The following is a 23,111-nucleotide window of genomic DNA, read 5'->3' as shown; positions in this document are numbered from 1 at the left end:
AATGAGGCTCAAAAGGTCAGTCATTAAACAATTAACAACAGGCACAGAGAATTAAAATACAAGTATATCTGTTCCCACAGTCAAGGCTCTTCCATTAACATATGCCTTCTAGTAGCTAATGAAGCAAAGTGGATGAACTACAGGACCATGTAAAGACTTTTATTGGAGCTTTATTTACTAAATAAGTAGTACATGAAAATGTTGCTACTAAAACAATATTGAAAATCAATTAATCCTTACACGAGAGTCACATAAATATTTCTCTTTTATGTACTATTACTTGTTTACTAAATCCTCTCATGACAAACCTTTTAAAGCGAAATTTCAGCTCAATAGATAAAGATTATTCCAAATATTCTATCAATGAATTATTTCTTAAATTATGTCATTTAATCCTTCATGCAAAATAAAAGTTTAGCACTTAAATGTCATTCAAACAACCCCCATAAAACAAAAAGCCTATTTGCTTAGCATTCATTCTTAATTGCCTAACAACGATTTCTAAATTATATGATCACAAGAAAGGCAGTAATACTTACCAATAAACCTATTGAAGTTAAACTAATATTAAGTTCTTGGTTATGAAGTCCAAAGCTACCTGCTACATCTACAACAATCTGCAGGCATGTGCAAGGCATTGTTGGTAGAAAATCTGTCACAACCAACTGAAGACACTGGAATGCAGTTCGTATCAAGGATTCTCTAAAAAAAATGAAAAATAAATATATATTTATGCACTTAAAAGAAATGTAAGTAAAAATATACACCTTACAATAATTTGAACCAAGTTAAATTCTATTCTAAAATTTGAAAAAGAGGGGTGCCTGGGTGGTTCAGTAGGTTAAGCATCAGACTCTTGATTTCAGTTCAGGCCATGATCTCAAGATTCCTGAGTTCGAGCCTCATGTCAGGTTCCTCGTTGACAGTGCAGAGTCTGCTTGGGATTGTCTTTCTCTGCCCCTCCCTTGTTCATGCTCTCTCTCTCTCAAAATAAATAAAAATAAACTTTAAAATTTGGACCAAAAAATCTCCCCTAATATAGGTCATACAGTATTTTAACATCTACATAATGTAAAAGAGATACTTATACTTAAATAAATTAACAAACAAAACTGAAGAAAGGATGTTGTATCAACCAGCCAAACAAAAGTTAGACATTAACAAAAAAAGGAAATTGACTATAGCTACTTTCTCACCACTATATCCCACAAATCTAGCATGGTGCCCAGCATATGCAAATAGACACTTAATGAAAATGAGTTCCCCATTCTTTTTTATGTATATCTCATTTAAAATAATCCATCCAGGGGCGCCTGGGTGGCGCAGTCGGTTAAGCGTCCGACTTCAGCCAGGTCACAATCTCGCGGTCCGTGAGTTCGAGCCCCACGTCGGGCTCTGGGCTGATGGCTCAGAGCCTGGAGCCTGTTTCCGATTCTGTGTCTCCCTCTCTCTCTGCCCCTCCCCTGTTCATGCTCTGTCTCTCTCTGTCCCAAAAATAAATAAATGTTGAAAAAAAAAAAATTAAAAATAATCCATCTAGTCTGCATAAGAAAATAGTATACTTTGAATTTCAAATGAAGAGAATAAGAAGTATTTGACTTTAGGGGCACCTGGGTGGCTTGTTCCTTGAGTGACGGACTTTGGCTCAGGTTATGATTTCATGGTTCATTGAGTTCAAGTCCCTCATTGGACTTGATGCTATCAGTGCAGAGCCCACTTCAGATCCTCTGGCCCTCTCTCTCTGCCCCTTCCCGGTCTCTCTTTCTCTCTCTCTCTCTCTCTCTCAAAAATAAATAAACATTTTTTTTTTAAAGAAGCATTTGACTTTAGAGAGAAATGGCAGTGGGGAAAAATAATAACAAAAGTGAATTATAATAGCTAACACTTACTCTTTGCTATGTCATGTACTTCCTGTTTTACATGTACTAAATAATATCTTACAACAACATCCTATTTTATAACTGCACTGTAAATTAGGAGAAGAAATTTTAGCTTGATTTAAGCTATCGCTGGCTTCCTTCCACTTGAATCATCTCAGTATTTTGTAGAATTTAAGGAAATTTACTACTACAAATAAGTAAGATCAATTTTCCATAATAGATAGTCTCAAGCATTTCAACCATACAAAACTCAACTAGTCATCATGTAAGATGGCATGAGTTCTGCTGCAGAATGAGACAAATATATCCACACATCTAATAGACCTTTCCACTGCAATGTTTCACTTTAAACTCAACAAGTCCATTTGCTCTTCCTTCAGTATTTACTACTTAATTAATACCACCACCATTCATTAAGCTGCCTAAGTCAGAAATGTGGGAGTCATTCCTTATTCTATTTCCTATTTCACCCTTCACCTCTATAGTCAATCTGCTAAGTAGCTCAAATCCATCTCCTCCTGTCTTTTTTTTTTTTTTTTAACATTTATTTATTATTGAGAGACAGAGAGAGACAGAGCATGAGCATGGGAGAGGCAGAGAGACTGGGAGACACAGAATCCAAAGCAGGCTCCAGGCTCTGAGCTGTCAGCACAGAGCCCAACGCGGGGCTAGAACTCACAAACTGGGAGATCATGACCTGAGCCGAAGTTAGATGCTTAACTGACTGAGCCACCCAGGCGCCCCATCATCTCCTCCTTTCTATCTCTAGAGAGCACTACAGGCTCTCTCATTTCCCACCACCCCTCCAGGGTACTGTTAAAGTGATAGAGCTCAAATGCACATCACAATGTTCCTTTGCTTAAAACTCCTAAATGTCTCTCAAATGGACTGAGGACAAATCCAAATACATAGTTTATAAAAGCATGTAAGGTCCCTCATAATTTTGGCTCAGCCCCACTCCAGGGACACAGGTTCTTCCCACTGGAATCCTATTCTTTGGAGCATAACAGACTATTCTTATTAGGATCCTAACATAGACCTTGTTCCTTTTCCATAAGATTCTAGTTTTAGAGCAAGAGCTACCCAACTGTGTAATCATAGAAACTAGCAAGCATAGTATTTAGAATATACTAGGCACAGAATAAATGAACAATAAAATTTTAAAAGTCACTTAAAAGCAAATTCTTAGATTTCCCAATATATGCAGAGAAGTCCTAAGTGTTAATTTATATCTTATCAAATATTTATTTTAATAATATAAACCCCAACCTTTGGATGTGTTACAAAATTTTTTAGCTTGGTGCATTTATATTAATTATGAACTTTGTATTCTTGTACAAATGTCAAATAAACAGCAATTTTTCCATCCTTCCAAAACAAAGGTGAGCCCTAATAATTCACTCCAGCCAACTGGAGGTAGGACTAAGAAAAAATGATTCTAGATCTTAGACTTAAACAGGAAGGGCATACATAAAAAATTACCACTTCTGCAACATTTTAGGATGAATTCATTCTTTACCTCTATTACTTTCTGGATGTTAGTTTTAAAAACTTACCCTTGATCATTTCTGATTGCTCCCATGACTCCAAGCACTAATGGCCATCCAGGCCCAAGACTGTCTCCCTGACTCTGAAGAATCTGTAACACACATTCTAATTGCTTAAGTCGGATATCTGGATGGTTAATACTGGACATTTCTTTCAATGGGTTCAATAAAAGCAACTGTAGTCTCTGAAAAGAGGGCAGGAAACTAATTAGAAAGAGAAGCTTTATTGTTACTTTTTAAATTTAAATTCACCTCCACTCAGACTGTAAGAGTAAATAAAAACTTTTCTACTAAAACAAACACTGATTTCTCTGAAGTAATTAAGAGATTTATACGTCACCTTTTTTTAAAATAAGAGAAATAAAAACCCATCTTTAACATGTTAAATTTCAGATTAAATGGAGTGACTATGCGTTAAAGGACACTAATTAAAGACCCGTATAGAAATTAATCTCAATAAAGAAATGTGTCTATATACATCTAGCTATATCTGGAGAGAGGAAATAATCCCCAATTTCTAAATCTATCTTTCATAATTTACTCTGTTAATATACATCACGTTTTGTTTGTTTATTTTGAGCAGCAGGCAAAATATTTTGAGCAGCAGGCAAAAGTTTATTAGAATATACAATTAGAAAGGAAGAATAGTAGGAAAGCTCTCTTTACAGAGAGGGGACATTCAAAAGTGAATGCCCCTATATCACATACATTTAAATTTAAAATTCTTAATACTACTAAAAAGTGAGTAAGTATGGTACCCATTAACAAAGATAGCGTCAAACGATTAGAATCCACTGGAGGGAAGACAGCATTCTTTTCTAGTCCTTTCAAGACCTGAAAGCACTTGCATCATTTTTACCTGTTTTCTCTTCAAGGATTCATTTATTTGGTTCACTGATTGAAAAAACATTTAAGCTCTCACCTATGTGTCAGGTATTACAGTGAATAGGATTTGGATAAGGGTTTTCTTTTCAAAAAACTTAAACTGTAACAGGAAAAAAATATGAAGTCACTAAAATTTAAGCTGTATAAGAACATACATCTTTTCTGTCTTGCTCATCATTCTATTCCAAGAGCTAAATCACTGGGTAGCATCTTGTATGTACTCAGTAACTATGTATTCAGTAAATTTATAGAATACAATCACCATCTTCATTCCTACTCAATCTTCAAACAAAAGAACTTCGGTGGACTTTTAAAAAACCGTATAAGAGATCTATAAATGATTATATGAGTCAGGACAAAGGACTCAAGACAAAAATAAATTGGGGAAGTACAAAGGAACTTTTTAAATTATTTAAAAATAAAAACCTATTTTATTGTACTTGTCTCTTCTACCACTTGCTTTTCTCCCCATGTAAGGATAATTAGAGAAAAAAATTAGGAATAGTTAGGGACCAGAGCAAGGAGGCTAATAAAGTAGGGCCTCAAAATAAAGTCTTAGCAATGCATGAACAGGGAAACTTCCACAATGGGAGCCCAATTCTAAGTAATTTAGCAGCTTTAATTCTGTGTCATTCACAAGAAGGTTTTCATGACTTTTAATAAAGATAATCCTAAAAATCCAGACATACCAGTCTTCTGTATGATATCCATGGCCTACATATAAAATATTAAACAACACCCATTCTCAGAATATCATCGATTTGATAAATTAAGAAAAAGACCACACATAGGAGAGGAGAGGATGATTTTACATTAAAAATTTTTTTAAAACAAGGTAACGTTTTTTTTTTACCTGGTTTTGTGAAAGTGGAGGATCATGACTAAATGTTAATCCTGCTTTAATAAGTGAAGTTAAAGCTTCTGCTCCCCATTCTCTCATTCGAGAGTTTGGATGCTGGCACACCTGAAGACAAAACATTGAACAAAAATTAAATATTTAATTTGTACACTTAAGCTACATATCACACATCAACTGAGAAAAGAAAAATTTAAATATAACATTTTGTATTCTTTCACATTTTAAAAATTATATGAAATGTTCATCAATAAGGGCTGAATAAAAAATTGTATCTAAAATGGAAGTAAGCTTACCTTCTGTATAAGGGGCAAAGGAAGCAATAGAGAGACAGAAAATAAAAGATGAAACTAAACAAGTCACAGAAAAAAAAGGATTTCAAAAAAGTAAATTATATCATCAGAGTAAACAAAAGCAGCAAGCTGATACTAAGGTTTCTAATCAGGCCAACCCTCATAATCAAATACTATGCTAAGATTTTAAAAACTTATTTTTGTGCCATTTGATGAGAATGTCTAGGACAAGAAAATCTGCATTTTTCCTCTATAATAATTCATAAAAGTAATCCCAACAAAATGGGGGAAAAAATAAAGAAAAGTTCAAGCTCATTTGTTTCTCTTATGAAGAGTAATACCTTTCCTAGCTTACTAAAATAATACAAAATGATCGTGGAAACTAAACCTAAAGTTCACATACACATGCATACTAACAGAAGCAACCATTACTGAGAATCAGCTAATTATTACCAGTCACTCCAACTTGAACACAAGAGTATACAAATCCAGATGAAATTCCCTGGCACTATCTACAATTATTGATACCACACAGGCTTCTTCCCTTTAGAGAAGAGCTATCTCAGAATCACAGGAAAGGTTATAAAGGAACAGTGTTTATAATGAACTCTCAGCCCCAAACGCCTTAAAGTTTCAGAACTAGCTGAAACTGAGGTGGATCAAGAGACTCTGTAACAAAAGAAAGAGGACCCAAGCTAACAGCTAGAGGAGACTTCAGAGATTTCACTGATGTGTCACCCATTATCAGTGCAAAACACCAACCTATTCCTTCCCCAAGGCAATCATTGCAAAACTTTAGTCCCTAATGAAATACACAGACATAAAGACAAGGGGGGAAAAAGTTAATGTTGATTGTTCACATGGTCATCCAGAATCCGTAGTTCAATGTGTCTATCTTTATTCTTTTTTTTTTTTTCAACGTTTTTTATTTTATTTTTGGGACAGAGAGAGACAGAGCATGAACGGGGGAGGGGCAGAGAGAGAGGGAGACACAGAATCGGAAACAGGCTCCAGGCTCCGAGCCATCAGCCCAGAGCCCGACGCGGGGCTCGAACTCACGGACCGCGAGATTGTGACCTGGCTGAAGTCGGACACTTAACCGACTGCGCCACCCAGGCGCCCCTGTCTATTCTTAACAAAAGTAAATACAGCATTTAAGAAAAAAGAAGTTACCTCAAGTAGATGGCCAGTTAGAGGTCTCCAAAGAATTTCTATTCGGTGCATGTTAACTAGACCAGTTTCTAACAATTTGGCAACAGCAAAAAGAGATGGTTCCTAGAGAGAAAACATATTGCATTTTGATATTGTAAGAAATTTTTAGTACCTCAACTATAAATAAAACTGACGATACTCTGAAAAGCATGACTATAATTAATATATAATTAGTATAAATTAGCAATAATCATAACAGAACCTTAGTTATCATGAGACAAGACTTTCTGAAACCCACCCTCAAGTATCCAGGATAGATTCTAATTATAACATTTGGTTAGGAAGAGAATGCTTTCATGAGAAAAAAGTGAAAAATTCAAAATTATTCCAGACACAGAGTGGCTACTCTTCTGACCAGAAGGAAAGATGCATTCTGTTATAGACTAAACTGTGTCCCCTTAAAAAATATCTATGTTGAACCCTACCCCCGAGGTGATGGTCTCTGGAGATAGGGCCTATACGGGGTAATCAAGGTTAAGTGAGGTAATAAGGTGAAACTCTGGTAAGATAGGATTAGTGTCTTAAAAGTAGAGACACCAGAGAGCTTCCTGGCATGCTCTTGAGCACTCCTTCCCACCATGTGAAGACCCAGTGAGAAGACTGCTATCTTTCAAAGCAGGAAAAGAGTCCTCACTTGAGGACCACCATGCTGGCATCTTGATCTCAGACTTACAGCCTAGGCTGACTGATATATATTCTTACTAGTGCAGTCTTCAAATGTCCATGTTTTATGTGTGAATGTCAGGAAGTATGAAAAAATCCGAAAAGAAACAACAGAGACCAGGGGAAAGAAGTATAGAGTCAGGAATGAGGCAGATATTGGAACTGTGAGTTTAGGAAATAACAGAAAAAATACCAGAGACAGGTGACAAACCCCTCTCCTCAGTTGCTAGCATTTCACCAACCAGAAAAGGAATCAGTATTGTTTTAAGACAAATTTGGCCAGGCTGACCTTTGCTGCATGCACTAATGTTACAGGCACCCTAAAAATTTGTGTGGTAGAAGAATGTACCATTGTAGAAACAGTATGATACAGTGGTTAAGACTGACATTTGTGAAGTTTTAATTGACTAGGACCTCATTTCAACTCTACCACTTAATAGGTATGTAACTTGAATAAGTTACTACTTTCACTAAAATTTTTTAAATTTTTTTAATGTTTATTTAAAAGCAAGAGAGGGGGCGCCTGGGTGGCGCAGTCAGTTAAGCGTCCGACTTCACCCAGGTCACGATCTCGCGGTCCGTGAGTTCGAGCCCCGCGTCGGGCTCTGGGCTGATGGCTCAGAGCCTGGAGCATGTTTCCGATTGTGTCTCCCTCTCTCTCTGCCCCTCCCCCGTTCATGCTCTGTCTCTCTCTGTCCCAAAAATAAATAAATGTTGAAAAAAAAAAATTTTTAAAAGCCAGAGAGACAGAGCATGGGCAGGGGAGGGGCAGAGAGGGAGACACAGAGTTCGAAGCAGGCTCCAAGCTCCGAGTTGTCAGCACAGAGCCCGAAGCAGGGCTCGAACTCACAGAACATGAGATCGTGACCTGAGCCGAAGTCAGACACCCAACCGACTGGGCCACCCAAGCGCCCCTCACTAAAATTTTTTAAATCTATACGATGGGTAATAATATACAGAGACAGCCACATGTTAGAAAGTATCTGGCAGATAATAAGTCCTCATAAATGTTGCCTAGTATGATTTTCTCCTCCTCCTCCTCCTCCTTCTTAGCCCCAACATGGGGCTTGAACTCACAACCCTGGGATCAAGAGTCAGATGCTCTACCAACCGAGCCAGCCAGCCACCCCATTCTTCTGCTAATTCTAACCAGGATGAACACAGGAATCGTGTGGCATTCAAAAAAATGTACAAGCTCAGAGCCTGGAGCCTGCTTCGGATTCTGTCTCCCTCTTTCTCTGCCCCTCCCCTGCTCACACTCTGTCTCTCTTTCTCCCTCTCAAAAATAAATAAACATCAAAAAAAAATTTTTGTTTTTAAATGTACAAATGCCCACACCTCATAACCAGATTCTTATTCAGAAAGCCTAGAATGTATTCCCGGCATTTGCATTTTTAAAAAACTCCACAGCAGACTTTGATGCACACAAAAGTTACAGCCACTAGTGAAGTGGTTAAGAATAAAGCTCTAGAATGAGACCTATGTGGGTTCAAATCCAAGTTCTACCAATTACTAAATATGTGATCCCAGGCAGATTAAACTATTTTCATATTTCATCTGTAAAAAGGGGAAACTACCGCCAAACCTCACAGAGTTGTTTTAAATTATTAAACATTTAAGTGCCTGGCATACAGTAAACTATGAAGAATATTTTTGTCATTGTTATACTAAGTTTGGTAATATGTCTGCACAAGTATCATCCACCACACCTTCTTTCAGGGAAGAATTTGCAAGCTTCATCATAAGCTACTTCTCAACACATTAGCAAAAATTCCTGAAATGAGGACCAAAAATGAGATGACTTTAAATCCACACTAAAGAACACTGATATATATATCTTTCATTTTAATTTTTAAAAAAATTTTTAATGTTTATTTATTTTTGAGAGAGAGAGAGACAGAGAGAGAGAGATAGTGATCATGAGCAGGGGAGAAGCAGAGAGACAGAGGGAGACCCAGAATCTGAAGCAGGCACCAGGCTCTGAGCTGTCAGCGCAGTGCCCAATGCAGGGTTAGAACTCACGAACTGTGTGATCATGACCTGAGCCAAAGTCAGATGCTCAACTGACTGAGCCACCCAGGTACCCCAATATATATATCTTTAATCCCTAGAACGTTTAACTCACTCAGAAGAGCCGACATTGTCAAAGTTTTTTTTTAATAATGAAGAAAAATATGTTTCTAATTTTAACATCTGCATATTTATAATAATTTTTATAAAAAGCACAACTGAATAATAAATTGTTCTTTGCCTCCATTTAAACATTTTTTAATATTTTTATAACATTACAACATTAATACATGCAGCAATGGTCAACCTGGCCGTATTTGTCCAAAATTTTTATAGTTTATATTTTTATAAATTTTTATTTCCATTCCACATTTATCACTTCACTTTACAATATTAAATCCTAAAAGAGATAAACGAGAATCCATTCTCAGGAACATAATCTCCATTCCAACGCATCCATTTTTTCAACATTTGTTCCTTCTAAGCCTCCCTGAAATATATCTGCTCCAACCACTCTCTTGAAATTGTATTCTTCTAGCATAATTACAAACATCAAATCCCTATTTTTTCTCAATTCTCATTGATCTTGACTTCTTGTAACATTTTTCTTTTGATTTCCATGAACTTGCTCTTTCTTATGTAAATTATACCATTCCTTCAATATCCACCTCCAATCACAAACCAATTCATGTTAATTAATCTTAATTCTTTGAGTAGAAATATGCACTTAGAAACATCTTCTATAATAGGACACTAAAGATTCATAGAATATGTCTCACATCACTTAGTATCTATAACTATTTATTTAGACTCTTATACCACTTTAACTGCCACTTAACCATGAGCCAGTAGTTCACATGCTGTTAGAAAGTAAAAATCTTAAATATCCTTTATATTTTAGCACTATCATGTATACAGTACACATACCATGGTTACTGAGTTAACACGTAAATTCTCAAGACATTACCACAGAAACTTGCTCAGATTTCATTAAAGTACTCTATTAAAAATATATTTGTGCGTTGAGTTAATCTTAAAGATTCAGGATTATTAAGGATATCAAGAAATTTACTACTTTACTGTATTTTATATTACCCATGCCTTAATTTGGAGTAAAGTATAAAACATATTTTCAAACACCTACATGTTTATGTAATACTCTAACTATATGCTATAATATATGAAACTTCTCCTTAATAAGACCTCATTGGTTAATCTTTAAATGAGTCCTACAGATGACAAGCCACAATACAAAGAATTATAATTGAAGACTAAGCAGACAACATAATTTTGGATCTTACAGATACATGTTAAACAAGTTACAAAGCTGCATTCTCTGCTTTTTAATCATGTTCTAGGTATCTTCACTTATTTGTAAATGGTTACACCATATTTATTTTAAAACACAGAAGGCATTTTATTTTACATAATTTCTAAAATATAAACAAATCCATATATTCTTGTGCTGTCCAAGTAGAATAGAAAATGATATTTTGATTACAGAAAGAAATGCTCTTGAATGCCAATATTCAAAAGTACTATATTCTATTCATTCAGTCAATGAGTAAAGGAAAAATTTAATTTTCAAGGTAGGCAGAATCATTACCTTTACTAAGAAATGATTAGCTCCTTATTTCCATCCCAATGAAGGCAAGAGAAACTGAGACATATATATATATTGCTTGACTTAAACCTTGTATTGTCCCAATCATAAATTGAAATTACAAATATTATTGTGACATTCTATGGAATTCATTTACAAATGTGGTATTACATATATTCTTTTAAAAAATGTTTCTTAAAATATTCAGTACACAACAGAAATGGACACAATTTAAATTTACAATACATTAGACATATCACAAACCACGTCATGTCCTCTTCACTCCCTCTTCAACCAATAACCCTAAATGGCAAAGCTCAACACAGACTGGAAGAAAGTATTAGTTCCACTACTAAAATACTAAGATCACTATGAGTGTACATCTTATTTAACTCAATAATGTACCATATTTAAAACAGAAAGAATATCACACCTTATTATTTCCATAGGCCATATCCATTGCTTCTAGGGATAAGGAGCAAAGTGCATTTATTAAATGATGCAATGATACATCATCAAGATACCTATAATGAAAATGAAGAAGTATGACATTCTGATCTAAAATATACAGCTAATAATATTTCTTTCAATTTCAAAAACTGATTCTTTTTTTTTTAAATTTATTTATTGTTTAATTTATATCCAAGTTAGTTAGCATATGGTGCAACAATGATTTCAGGAGTAGATTCCTTAATGCCCCTTACCCATTTCGACCATCCCCCCCCCCCCCCACAGCCCCTCTAGCAACTCTCTGTTTGTTCTCTATATTTAAGAGTCAAAAACTGATTCTTACTGTGAGCTTTCAAACAATCTTGAAAGTATATTGGAAATCACTGGTAAATCTGTCATCACTGCTGTTGTGAGAACCTAAGAGAAGAGTACAATTAAATGTAACATATGAACATATTGAGAAGCACAAATTCAGTAAGACTAACTACAGCTTACTGTACTGGGTCCTTCTACAGCTCTCCCAGGTTTCAAGGCACCACCACTACTAGGCTTTAATCCCAGAATCCATACAAGATGCTGTAAAATTAAAGAAAAAAAATAACTAAATTTGTAAAATTGTAAAAACCCTAATAACTAAAATTAAAAGTCATTAATAACTCTTAATAACTAAAATTAAAATCAGAAGTAGGTTTCCAATAATTACATTTAAATCGGTAACTGCTATTCATATAAAATACTTAAAACACCAAGCATAGGCAGAACTTAGGCCATTAAGAGAAGCCACATCTTTTTTCTTTTCCAACTTTTCCTTCTTCAAACTTACTGTCTATTCTTTAGGCTTCCCCAAACTACCAACAGGCATTGCTTAATTTAATTGGTAGCACCTAGATATAAAAAGAACACTGATCTTTGACTCAGAGCCTACAACATACCTGTAGGGTCGCCAAGACAAGTTGCCATGATGTTCCAAGAACAGCTCCATGGCAGTGTGCCAAGTTAAGTAAAGTCCTCATACACTGGATATTTTTGGAAGTGAGCTATATTTAAATAAATATATATTTGTAAGAATTGTTATGCATTCTCGTAAAGCAGGATTATCATATTCAAATATTTTTTTAAATAAAAAAACAAATATATTAAGAAAATAGGTGTGGATGGTTTATATAGAACAAATTAATTTGCTTAAAAATTGTGTTACCATCATTGTTATGATAATGTCAGTTGTCTTCTAAAGGTATCAATCATCCAAGTAAAATAAATAACTCTAACAACAAAATCTGGCAAACAAAAAGAAAGGCACAGGGGACAGAGTTAACATGGCAGAGTAGTATAGGGACCCTGAGCTTGTCTTGTCCCCGAAACACAGCTAGATCAGCATCAAGACATTTTGAACACCTAAGAAATTGATCTCATGATAAATGCAACAATTTGCATAATATGAGCCAGAGAACTTGGCAGGAATGTCATGCAGAGGGGTGAAATAGGGGAGAGAAAAACCGTGGAGCTGCAGAGTAGGGTGCCATTTTCACAGAGAGAGGGCAGAGAAAGGGGGAGAGTGCAGAGCATCAGGATTGCTCAAGAAAAGCACTCCCCACCCCGACAGAAGCTGGAGAGAAAGAGAAGGAAAGAGTGAGAACACTCACAGGGAACTGGACAAAACATCTGTTCTCCAAAACCATTAACAGAGAGAGGGGAGAGGGTTTCAATACCACCAGGGTTCTATAAACAATGGAGCACAATGTCTGAAGGTTCAGAGATCAGTGCCTGACGATGCTCCAGTGAAGAAGTAGGGCAAATCCCCAGGAATAGGCAATGTGGACTGAGGGATCCATGTGCAACACGGAGAGAAGCGGTTCTCCTGTCTGGAGTGCATTTGATAGAGGCTATCTGTCCTCCCCATTGGCAAAAGTCCCAGCGGACCCTGGAGAGCTGTCACGTTTACTGATAGTAGAACAAAGGCACCAGAGTGCAGCAAAACTGGCTGGGGTATGATTTACCCAAAACTCTGAGCCACTGCCACTGCATGATCGCACAAATATTTTCTAGGAAAAGCCAGCATCTGGTGATTGCTCAGCGAAACCCCCCCCCCCCCCCCCCGCCAGAGAATCAGTGCAGGTCAAAGATGAAGGTGTCTGTGAAGTATGGGGTTTTGAAACACAGCCCCATCTGAGGTAAAACTGTGGAGGGAGGCATTACCTGGCAGGCAGACAGCTTGGACACAGACAGGGTAAAGGCAAGGAGCAGACAGAAGCCTGATACAAAGGAGGGGTACTTGATCACGCATCTGTGAGGGCACGAAATTCCTAATCCAGAGACTAGAGAGCTGGGTTAAGCTATTTTCACCCCTTGCCCATGCATTCACAGACCAGGATTGACCCCATTGAGCTAAGCAGCACCACCAAGTGAAGAATACAGCTGATACACCAAGCCCTGCCCACCTGCGTCCTCCAGAGACATCCCCCAGAAGACCAGCACAAATCCTCTCCACGTGCTTAGTCTACTGACCATAGAGTGCGTCAAAGTTTCAGTTCTAGGGGCGCCTGGGTGGCTCAGTCGGTTGGGCGTCCGACTTCGGCTCAGGTCATGATCTCGCGGTCCGTGAGTTCAAGCCCCGTGTCGGGCTCTGTGCTGACAGCTCAGAGCCTGGAGCCTGCTTCAGATTCTGTGTCTCCCTCTCTCTCTGACCCTCCCCTGTTCATGCTCTGTCTCTCTCTGTCTCAAAAATAAATAAACATTAAAAAAAATAAAAAAAAAAAAGTTTTAGTTCTAGGGGAAACTGGATTTAACTTTCTTCAGGTTTCGTTCTGTTTGCTTGTTTGTTTTCTTTGCTTCTATTTTTGCTTATGCTGTTTTCTTTTTTCTTTCTTTTCTTTCTCTTTCTTGGATACATAAAGAGCAATTTTTATCCTATTTTATTTTATTCTATTATTAAACATTTTTTAATTACTTTAAAATTTTAATTTAATTTAATTTAATTTAAAAAAATTTACTTTTTTTCTCCTCTTTTTTCTATCAAACCTCTCTCCACAAGAAGACTGAAATACACCTAAGATCTGGCTTCCTTTATTTGATTTTGTTTTGTTTTAATATTACTTTCTTATTAACTTTTTTCTTCCTTCAAAACGACATGATGAAATTCACCCCAAAAGAAAGAAGAGGAAGAAATGATGGCCAGGATTTAATCAACACAGATATAAGTAAGACAGTCTGAACTAGAATTTAAAACTATGATTATAAGAATACTAGCTGGGGTTGAAAACAGAATAGAAGACACCAGGAAATCTCTTTCTGCAGAAATAAAAGAGCTAAAATCCCATTAGGATGAAATTAAAAATGCTATCACTGAGATGCAATCTCAAATGGATGATATGATGGCAAAGATGGATGAAGCAGAGCAGTGAATCCGTAATTCAGAAGATAAAATTATGGAAAATAATGAAGCAAAAAAAAGAGGGAAACAAAGGCGAAAGATCATCATACAAGACTTAAGAGAACTGAAAGATTTATTAAGGAGGAATAATATTCATATCATAGGAATCCCAGAAGATGAAGAGAGAGAAGAGGGGCAGAAGGTTTATGTGAGCAAATTATAACTAAAAACTTTCCTAATCTGGGGAAGAACACAGACATCAAAATACAAGAAGCACAGAGAACTCCCACTGGACTGAACAAAAACTAACCATCACCAAGGCATACTGTAGTCAAATTCACAAAATACACAGACAAGGAGATAATTATGAAAGCAGAAAGTGAAAAAAAAGTCTTTAACCTACAAGGAAAGACAGATCACGTTCATGGCAAATCTGTCCAAAGAAACTTGGCAGGCCAGAAAGGAGTGGCAGGAAATATGCAACGTGCTAAATTGGAAAAATATGCAGCCAAGAATTATCCACCAAGGCTGTAATTCAGAATAGAAAGAGAGACAGAGTTTCCCAGACAAACAAAAACTAAAGGAGTTCATGACCACTAAACTAGCCCGGCAAGAAATCTTAAGGGGGACTCTTTGGAGAAAAAAATGAAACAAAAGAGACCAAAAGTAACAAAGACTAGAAAGGACTGGAAAATGTCACCAGAAACACCACTCTACAGGTAACACAGAGGCACAAAATTCATATCTTTCAATAACCACTCTAAATGTAAGTAGACTAAATCTTCCAATCAAAAGACATAGGTATCATAATGGATAAAAAAACAAGACCTGATCTATATGCTTACTACAAGAGACTCATTTTATACCTAAAGGCACCTGCAGATTGAAAGTAAGGGGATGGAGAACTATTTATAATGCTAATGGACATCAAAAGAAGGCCAGAGGAGCCATTCTTATATCAGACAAACTAGATTTTAAAACAAAAACTGTAACAAAAGATGAAGAAGGGCATTATATCATAATTAAGGAGTCTATTCACCAAGAAGATCGAACAATTGTAAATATTTATGCCAACTTGAAAGCACCCAAACACATGAATCAATTCATCACAAACATACCGAAAGTCATTAATAATAATACAGTAATAGTAGGGGAACTTAACACCCCACTCTAGCAATGGACACAACATCTAAGCAGAGAATCAACAAGGAAACAATGACATGCTGGACCAGATAGACTTAACAGATATATTCAGAACATTTCATCCTAAAGCAGCAGAGTACACATTCTTCTCAAGTGCACATGGAACATTCTCCAGAGTAGATCACATAATGGGACACAAATCAGCCCTCGTCAAATACAAAAAGACCTATATCATCCCATGCAGATTTTCAGATCACAAAGCTATGAAACTTGAAGTCAACCACAAGAAAATATTTGGGAAGATCACAAATACTTGGAGATTAAAGAACATTCTACTAAAGAAAGAATGGGTTAACCAAGAAATTAAAGAGGAAATTAAAAAAAGTACATGGAAGCCAATGAAAATGAAAACACGACAGTCCAAAGCCTTTGGGAAGTAGCAAAGGCCGTCATAAGAGGGTAGTATATAGCAATCCAGCCCTTCTTAAATAAAGAAGAAATGTCTCAAATATACAACTTAACCTTACATCTAAAGGAGCTGGAAAAAGAAGAGAAAATAAAGCCCAAAACCAGGAAAAGGGAAATAATGAAAATCAGAACAGAAATCAATACTGAAATTAAAACAAACAAAAAACAAAAAAAAGGGAACAGATCAACAAAACCAGAAGCTGGTTCTTTGAAAGAATTAATAAAAATAATCAGACTTACCAAAAAGAAAAAGGAAAGTACCCAAATAAATAAAATCACTAATGAAAACAGAGAGATCACAACCAATACTGCAGAAATACAATGATTAGAGAATATTTTGAGCAATTGAATGCCAACAAATTGGGCAATCTGGAGGAAATGTATAAAGTCCTAGAAACATATAAACTACCGAAACTGGAATAGGAAGAAATACTAAATTTGAACTGACCCATAACCAGTAAAGAAATTCAATCAGTCATCAAAAATCTGCCAACAAACAAGAGTCCAGGGCTGGATGGATGTCCACGGGAATTTTACCAAACATTCAAAGAAGAGTTAATACCTATTCGTTTCAAGCTGTTCCCCAAAATACGATGGACAGAAAGTTTCCAAACTCATTCTATGAGGCCAACATTACCTGATTCCAAAACCAGACAAAGACCCTACTAAAAAGGAGAATTATAGAACAATTTCCCCGATGAACATGGATGCGAAAACTCTCAACAAGATACTAGGAAACTGAATCCAACAATACATTAAAAGAATTATTCACCATAATCAAGTGGGATTTATTCCTGGGATGCAGCGGTGGTTCAATATCCACAAATCATTCAACGTGACACATCACATTAATAAAAGAAAGGATAAGAACCACATGATCCTCTCAATAGATGCAGGAAAAACATTTGACAAAATACTGCATTCTTTCGTGATAAAAACCCTCAAGAAAGTAGAGATAGAAGGAACACACCTCAACATCATAAAGGCCATATGCAAAAGACCCACAGCTAATATCATCCTCAATGTGGAAAATCTGAGAGCCTCCCCCCAAAGGTCAGACACATAATAGGGATGTCCATTCTCACCACTATTGTTCAACATAGTACTAAAAATCCTAGCCTCAGCAATCAGACAACAAAAAGAAACAAAGGCATACAAATCGGCAAGGAAGAAGTCAAACTATCACTCTTCACAGACAACATGATACTCTATGTGGAAAACCTGAAAGACTCCACCAAAAAAATGCTAGAACTGATACATGAATTCAGTAAAGTCACAGGATATAAAATCTACGTACAGAAATTGGCTGCATTTCTATACACCAATAATGAAACAGCAGAATATCAAGGTATCAATCTCATTTACAACTGCACCAAAAATCATAAAATACCTAAGAATAACTCTAACCAAAGAGGTAAAAGATCTGTATGCTGAAAACTATAGAAAGTTTATGAAAGAAACTGAGAAGAGACAAAGAAATGGAAAATATCATGCTCATGGGTCAGAAGAACAAATACTGTTAAAATGTTAATACTACCCATAGCAATCTACACATTTAATGCAATCCCTACCAAAATAACACCAGCATTCTTCACAGAGCTAGAACAAACAATCCTAAAATTTGTATGGAACCAAAAAAGACCCCAAATAGCCAAAGCAATCTTGAAAAAGAAAACCAAAGCTGGAGGCATCACAATCCCGAACTTCAAGATGTATTAAAAAGCTGTAGTCATCAAGAGAGTATGGTACACAAAAACAGACACATATATCATTGGAACAGAATAGAGAATCCAGAAATGGACCCACAAATGTATGGCCATGTAATCTTTGACAAAGCAAGAAAGAAAATGCAATGGAAAAAAAAGACAGTCTCCTCAGCAAATGGTATAGGGAAAACTGGTCAGTGACATCCAGAAGAATGAATCTGGACTGCTTTCTTACACCACACACAAAAATAAACTCAAACGGATGAAAGACCTGAATTTAAGACAGGAAACCATAAAAATCCTAGAGGAGAAAACAGGCAACAACCTCTTTGACCTCGGCCACAGCAATTCCTTACTAGACATGTCACTGGAAGCAAGGGAAACAAAATCAAAAAAGAACTGTTGGGACCTCATCAAGATAAAAAGTCTGCACAGGGAAGGACAGTCAACAAATCTAAAAGGCAACCGATGGAATGGGAGAAGATATTTCCAAATGACATATCAGATAAAGGGTTAATATCCAAAATCTATAAAGAACTTATCAAACTAAAAATCCAAAACACCAATAATCCGGTGAAGAAATGGGCAGAAGACATGAACAGACACTTTTCCAAGGAAGACATCCAGATGGCTTACATTCACATGAAACGATGTTCAACATCACTCATCATCAGAGAAATACAAATCAAAACCATAACGAGATACCACCTCACACCTGTCAGAATGGCTAAAATGAACAACAGGTGTTGGCAAGGTTGAGGAGAAAAGGGAACACTTTTGCACTTCTGGTGGGAATGCAAACTGGTGCAGCCACTCTGGAAAACAGTACAGAGATTTCTCAAAAAATTAAAAATAGAGCTACTCTAGAATCCAGCAATTGCATACTAGCTATTTATCCAAAGGATACAAAAATGCTGATTTGAAGGGGCACATGCACCCCAATGTTTACAACACTATCAACAACAGTCAAAGTATGGAAAGGGCTCAAATGTCCATTAACTGATGAATGGATAAAGAAGACGTGGTTTATATAGGGGCACCTGACTGACTCAGTCGGTTAAGCATCTGATTTCAGCTCAGGTAATGATCTCTCTGTGAGTTCGAGCTTCTCTCAACAGCTCAGAGCCTGGAGCCTGCTTCGGATTCTGTGTCTCCCTCTCTCTCTGCCCCTCCCCTGCTTGCACTCGGTCTCTCTATCTCTCTCAAAAATAAACAAACATTAAAAAAAATTTTTTTTTAAAGATGTGGTATATACATACAATGAATATTACCCAGCAATCAAAAAAGAATGAAATCTTGCCATTTGCAACAACATGGATAGAACGAGAGTATATTGTACTAAGTGAAATAAGTCAGACAGAGAAAGACAAATACCATATGATTTCACTCATGTAGAATTTACGAAACAAAAAAGAAAAATATAGGGGTAGGGAAGGAAAAATAAGATAAAAATATAGATGAAGGAAAACCATAAGAGACTCTTAAGTATAGAACAAACTGAGGGTTGCTGGAGAGGTGTTGGATGGGGGGAATGGACTAAATGGGTGATGGGCATTAAGGAGGGCTCATTAAGGGATGAGCACTAGGTGTTATATGTAAGTGATGAATCACTAAATTCTATTCTTGAAACCATTATTACACTACATGTTAACTCACTTGGATTTAAAAAATTAAAAAAGAAAGGTATAATAATTTTGCTGGATAGTTAATTGGTAACTAAGGTAAGAAAAGTCCTTCACCATTACTGTTCCTTGAGGCTGGACTGCCAGAGGTTGACCAACTGCCACAACTTGCTGGTGAGATTCACTTGATGGACTTATCATCATAACACTCTGGCCCTGAATGGAATATGCTAGAACACAAAGGAAAGCTTAAATAATTAAGATATACTTTTCACATTATTCAAAGTAATGTTGTATTTTAAAACATTAATTTGATTAAACTAAGTTCAACTATGACACTTATGCAGTAACCTATTATCTATATGCAAACATTTTTGAAATTCAGGAGGTATAAAAACCAATATAATTTAAGCAAATTTTAAGTAATTTTCTATATAACTTTTTAAAATTATAAAACTTAGGTATACTTTTTCACAAGCAAAATAGAATTAGGACACATGGAGTATTTTAACATATATTCCCAGTAAACTTTTATAGTTAAAGTTAGATGTCAAATCTCACATTTTCAGTCTGAAAACTAAATACCATCTTGAAATATATTTCTATTACATGTAACAAACCTGAGTGTTTTCAAAGTATTCAACAAGAAAAAAAACATCTGAACGTTAAAAGCAGCATTATTGTTCTACTAGTTCGTTGAAAAAAATAAAAACAAAAACAAACAAAAAAACACCACTACTTTTTTTTATTTTTTTTAAGTTTATTTATTTATTTTAAGTAATCTCTAGACCCAATGTCGGGCTCAAACTCATGACCTCGAGATCAAGAGTTGCACATTTCACTGACTGAGCCAGCCAGGCACCCCAAACCACCATTTCAATAGTATGATATAGTTTACAACAGACTTCTAGATCTATTTTCTTTTTAAAATTTTTTTAATGTTTGTTTATTTTTGAGAGAGACAGACAGTCAAAGCATAAGTGGGGAAGGGGCAGAGAGAGATGGAGACACTGAATCCAAAACTGGCCCCAGGCTCTGAGCTGTCAGCTCAGATCCCGATGCTGAGCTCGAACTCACAAGCCATGAGATCACAACATGAGCCGAAATTTGATGTTTAACCATCTGGGCCACCCAGGCACCCTGGAGATTTATTTTCTTTTATCCTCACTATTATTGTTGAAAATTGGTATTATTCTCCCTGCACTCCCATTGTTTTAAAGAGATGGAAAAAATTTAAGCTCTGGGTTGCAGACCCAGAGAAGTCTGCAGACTTCTCGCAGAGGTCATAGTCAGAGAGTAAAACAGGTAGGCTTGAACTAGGAATTTCTACAATATTTTCTCTACATAATGTCACATCACTAGATGAAAAAAAACTCCGAGTAAGCTGAAGTCTTACATTTGTTGGAAAGCGTGGCTGCGGTGGTGGTATTCAGCACAGTAAGAGCATAATGGGGGGGCAGGGAACCTTTGCATATTGCAGTTATAAAGGCGTCTCTTGAAGTTACAAGGCCCAGTCTTCCACAAAGAGCAGCCATAGTCAGTTCAGCTTTTAAAATATTCTCAGTGGCAGCTTCATCTGTGCTGAAAAGATAAAGTATTGTATTTAATATGATTAATTTATGTTTAATTATACTGCAAACATGATGTGCAATTAGGTATTCAGTGGAGTTTTAAGAAAATCTATAGACAAATAACAGCAAAATATACTTAAGGAATTTTAACTAATCAACATAATATCTGAAAATCTGAATTGGGTGAAAGCAATATATAATACATATTTCATTATTGAAGAAAATGGTTAAGCACTCAAAGATTTAACTTAAAATATCAAGCATTTTAAAATCAGTAAATTCTGCCATTCTGGAAAACAAATCAAAGTTACTGATAATCATCATCACTGTAAAAGTAGTAGTAAGGCTTGAAGTGAAAAAAAAAAAAAATTCTGTAATTTTAGGATTGGATTTTCCGTTAAAACATTATGACAACTACTCTGGTGGGGAGCAGGGCAAGAATAGGAGGAAGGGGGGAGGTGGCAGAAAAAGAATAATGTTCAAAAACTAATATTAAGAAATAAATCTTAAGACAAATTGAAGTAACAATTTTAATGTTTGTTTCTTATTAACTGTCACATGCAATATAAAAATTATAAAGACTTAATACCTGGCATCAAGAAGGAGTGAGAGAGCAGCAAGTAAACCACACCAGCAGGCATTCACCATTTCTTCCCAAACAGCTCTACTGACTTAAATGACAAAAACACACAATACTTCATGATAACATAGTATTTGACAAAATGCTATTCTAAAACCTCCCTAGTCATATGATGATACATTATATATTCCATCAACTCAATTATAATACTAAAATCTATAATATTTATATATTTGAATCAATGAAAACTTAAAAACCACACCAGAGTTTCAGAATTCAAAAAGTTAACTTACTGGTGTGTGTGTGTGTGTGTGTGTGTGTGTGTGTGTGTGTGTGTGTGTGTAATGTCAGCTCCTTTTCCCTTCCCCTTCATTGGGCCAATCTTTCAGCCTCTGTGATCAGCTAAGAGTGATCAGCTGGTTCAGCCAGGAGATTGGTGATACACACACACACACACACACACACACACACACACACACACACACATTGGGAATCAAGTAAATAAAGCGAATCCACTGAATAAACTGGGACCAAGTTTTCACTGTTGGAGAAGGTAATTACAAACATGGAAAGTTGAAAATAAACCTTGTGGTATTAAACCAGAACTGGAGAAACCTCATTTACACAGACATTTTTAGACAGGCATTTTTAAAATGTAGAGAGATGTATGCTTGTGTGTGCATGTGTATGCGTGCATTTCTTTTTCAAGTAGTAAAAAGCACACTAGTGCCCATGTGTTAGTTTCCAAATACTATTCTAAACTAAAAGAAGCGGGGCGCCTGGATGGCGCAGTCGGTTAAGCGTCTGACTTCAGCCAGGTCACGATCTCGCGGTCCGTGAGTTCAAGCCCCGCGTCGGGCTCTGGGCTGATGGCTCAGAGCCTGGAGCCTGTTTCTGATTCTGAGTCTCCCTCTCTCTCTGCCCCTCCCCCGTACATGCTCTGTCTCTCTCTGTCCCAAAAATAAATAAACGTTGAAAAAAAAAATTTTTTTTAAACTAAAAGAAGCTAGGGCTCCTTAGATAAATAACTGAATCCTGGGCTTGGCAAGAAAAATCAAAGATGAGTTTAGAACATTTTGTTGTGTCAGATAGTAACGTAGAGGTCAGAAAATGACAAAAGGACATAGTGACCAGTTTGAAAGGGGTCCCACTGGCAATGTCAGGAACAATCTGAGTGTTAAACCAAATAATGATAATCACAGATTGCAACCCTTCAATAAAATAAAATTCCATTCTGCCATTCTGGGGGAAA

The 23,111-nt window shown here is 36.2% G+C and overlaps 1 protein-coding gene across 7 annotated transcripts in view; it reads right to left on the bottom strand.

Moving 5' to 3' along the window:
• The window catches only part of MON2 (MON2 homolog, regulator of endosome-to-Golgi trafficking), a 119,410-nt gene that overhangs the window by 38,799 nt on the left and 57,500 nt on the right, over positions 1-23,111 (bottom strand). For 5 of the 7 annotated variants that reach the window (XM_019835167.3, XM_045062016.1, XM_019835165.3 and 2 more), the window contains 12 exons: positions 21,869-21,950; positions 21,105-21,289; positions 19,826-19,938; positions 12,332-12,436; positions 11,895-11,975; positions 11,743-11,816; positions 11,383-11,473; positions 6,635-6,736; positions 5,465-5,467; positions 5,166-5,276; positions 3,437-3,612; positions 540-702 (listed from right to left, as the gene is read on the bottom strand). In XM_019835167.3, coding sequence (XP_019690726.1) covers positions 540-702; positions 3,437-3,612; positions 5,166-5,276; positions 5,465-5,467; positions 6,635-6,736; positions 11,383-11,473; positions 11,743-11,816; positions 11,895-11,975; positions 12,332-12,436; positions 19,826-19,938; positions 21,105-21,289; positions 21,869-21,950 — 1,286 coding nt within the window. The remainder of the gene's footprint in view (positions 1-539; positions 703-3,436; positions 3,613-5,165; positions 5,277-5,464; positions 5,468-6,634; positions 6,737-11,382; positions 11,474-11,742; positions 11,817-11,894; positions 11,976-12,331; positions 12,437-19,825; positions 19,939-21,104; positions 21,290-21,868; positions 21,951-23,111) is intronic. The other 2 variants (XM_011284068.4, XM_011284069.4) reach the window with 1 other exon arrangement.

Source organism: Felis catus, chromosome B4 (assembly GCF_018350175.1).
Source record: "Felis catus isolate Fca126 chromosome B4, F.catus_Fca126_mat1.0, whole genome shotgun sequence".
NCBI classification, from domain to species: Eukaryota; Metazoa; Chordata; class Mammalia; order Carnivora; family Felidae; genus Felis; species Felis catus.
The sequence above is the reverse complement of the archived record's forward strand: the minus strand, read 5'-3'. Positions and strand labels throughout refer to the sequence as shown.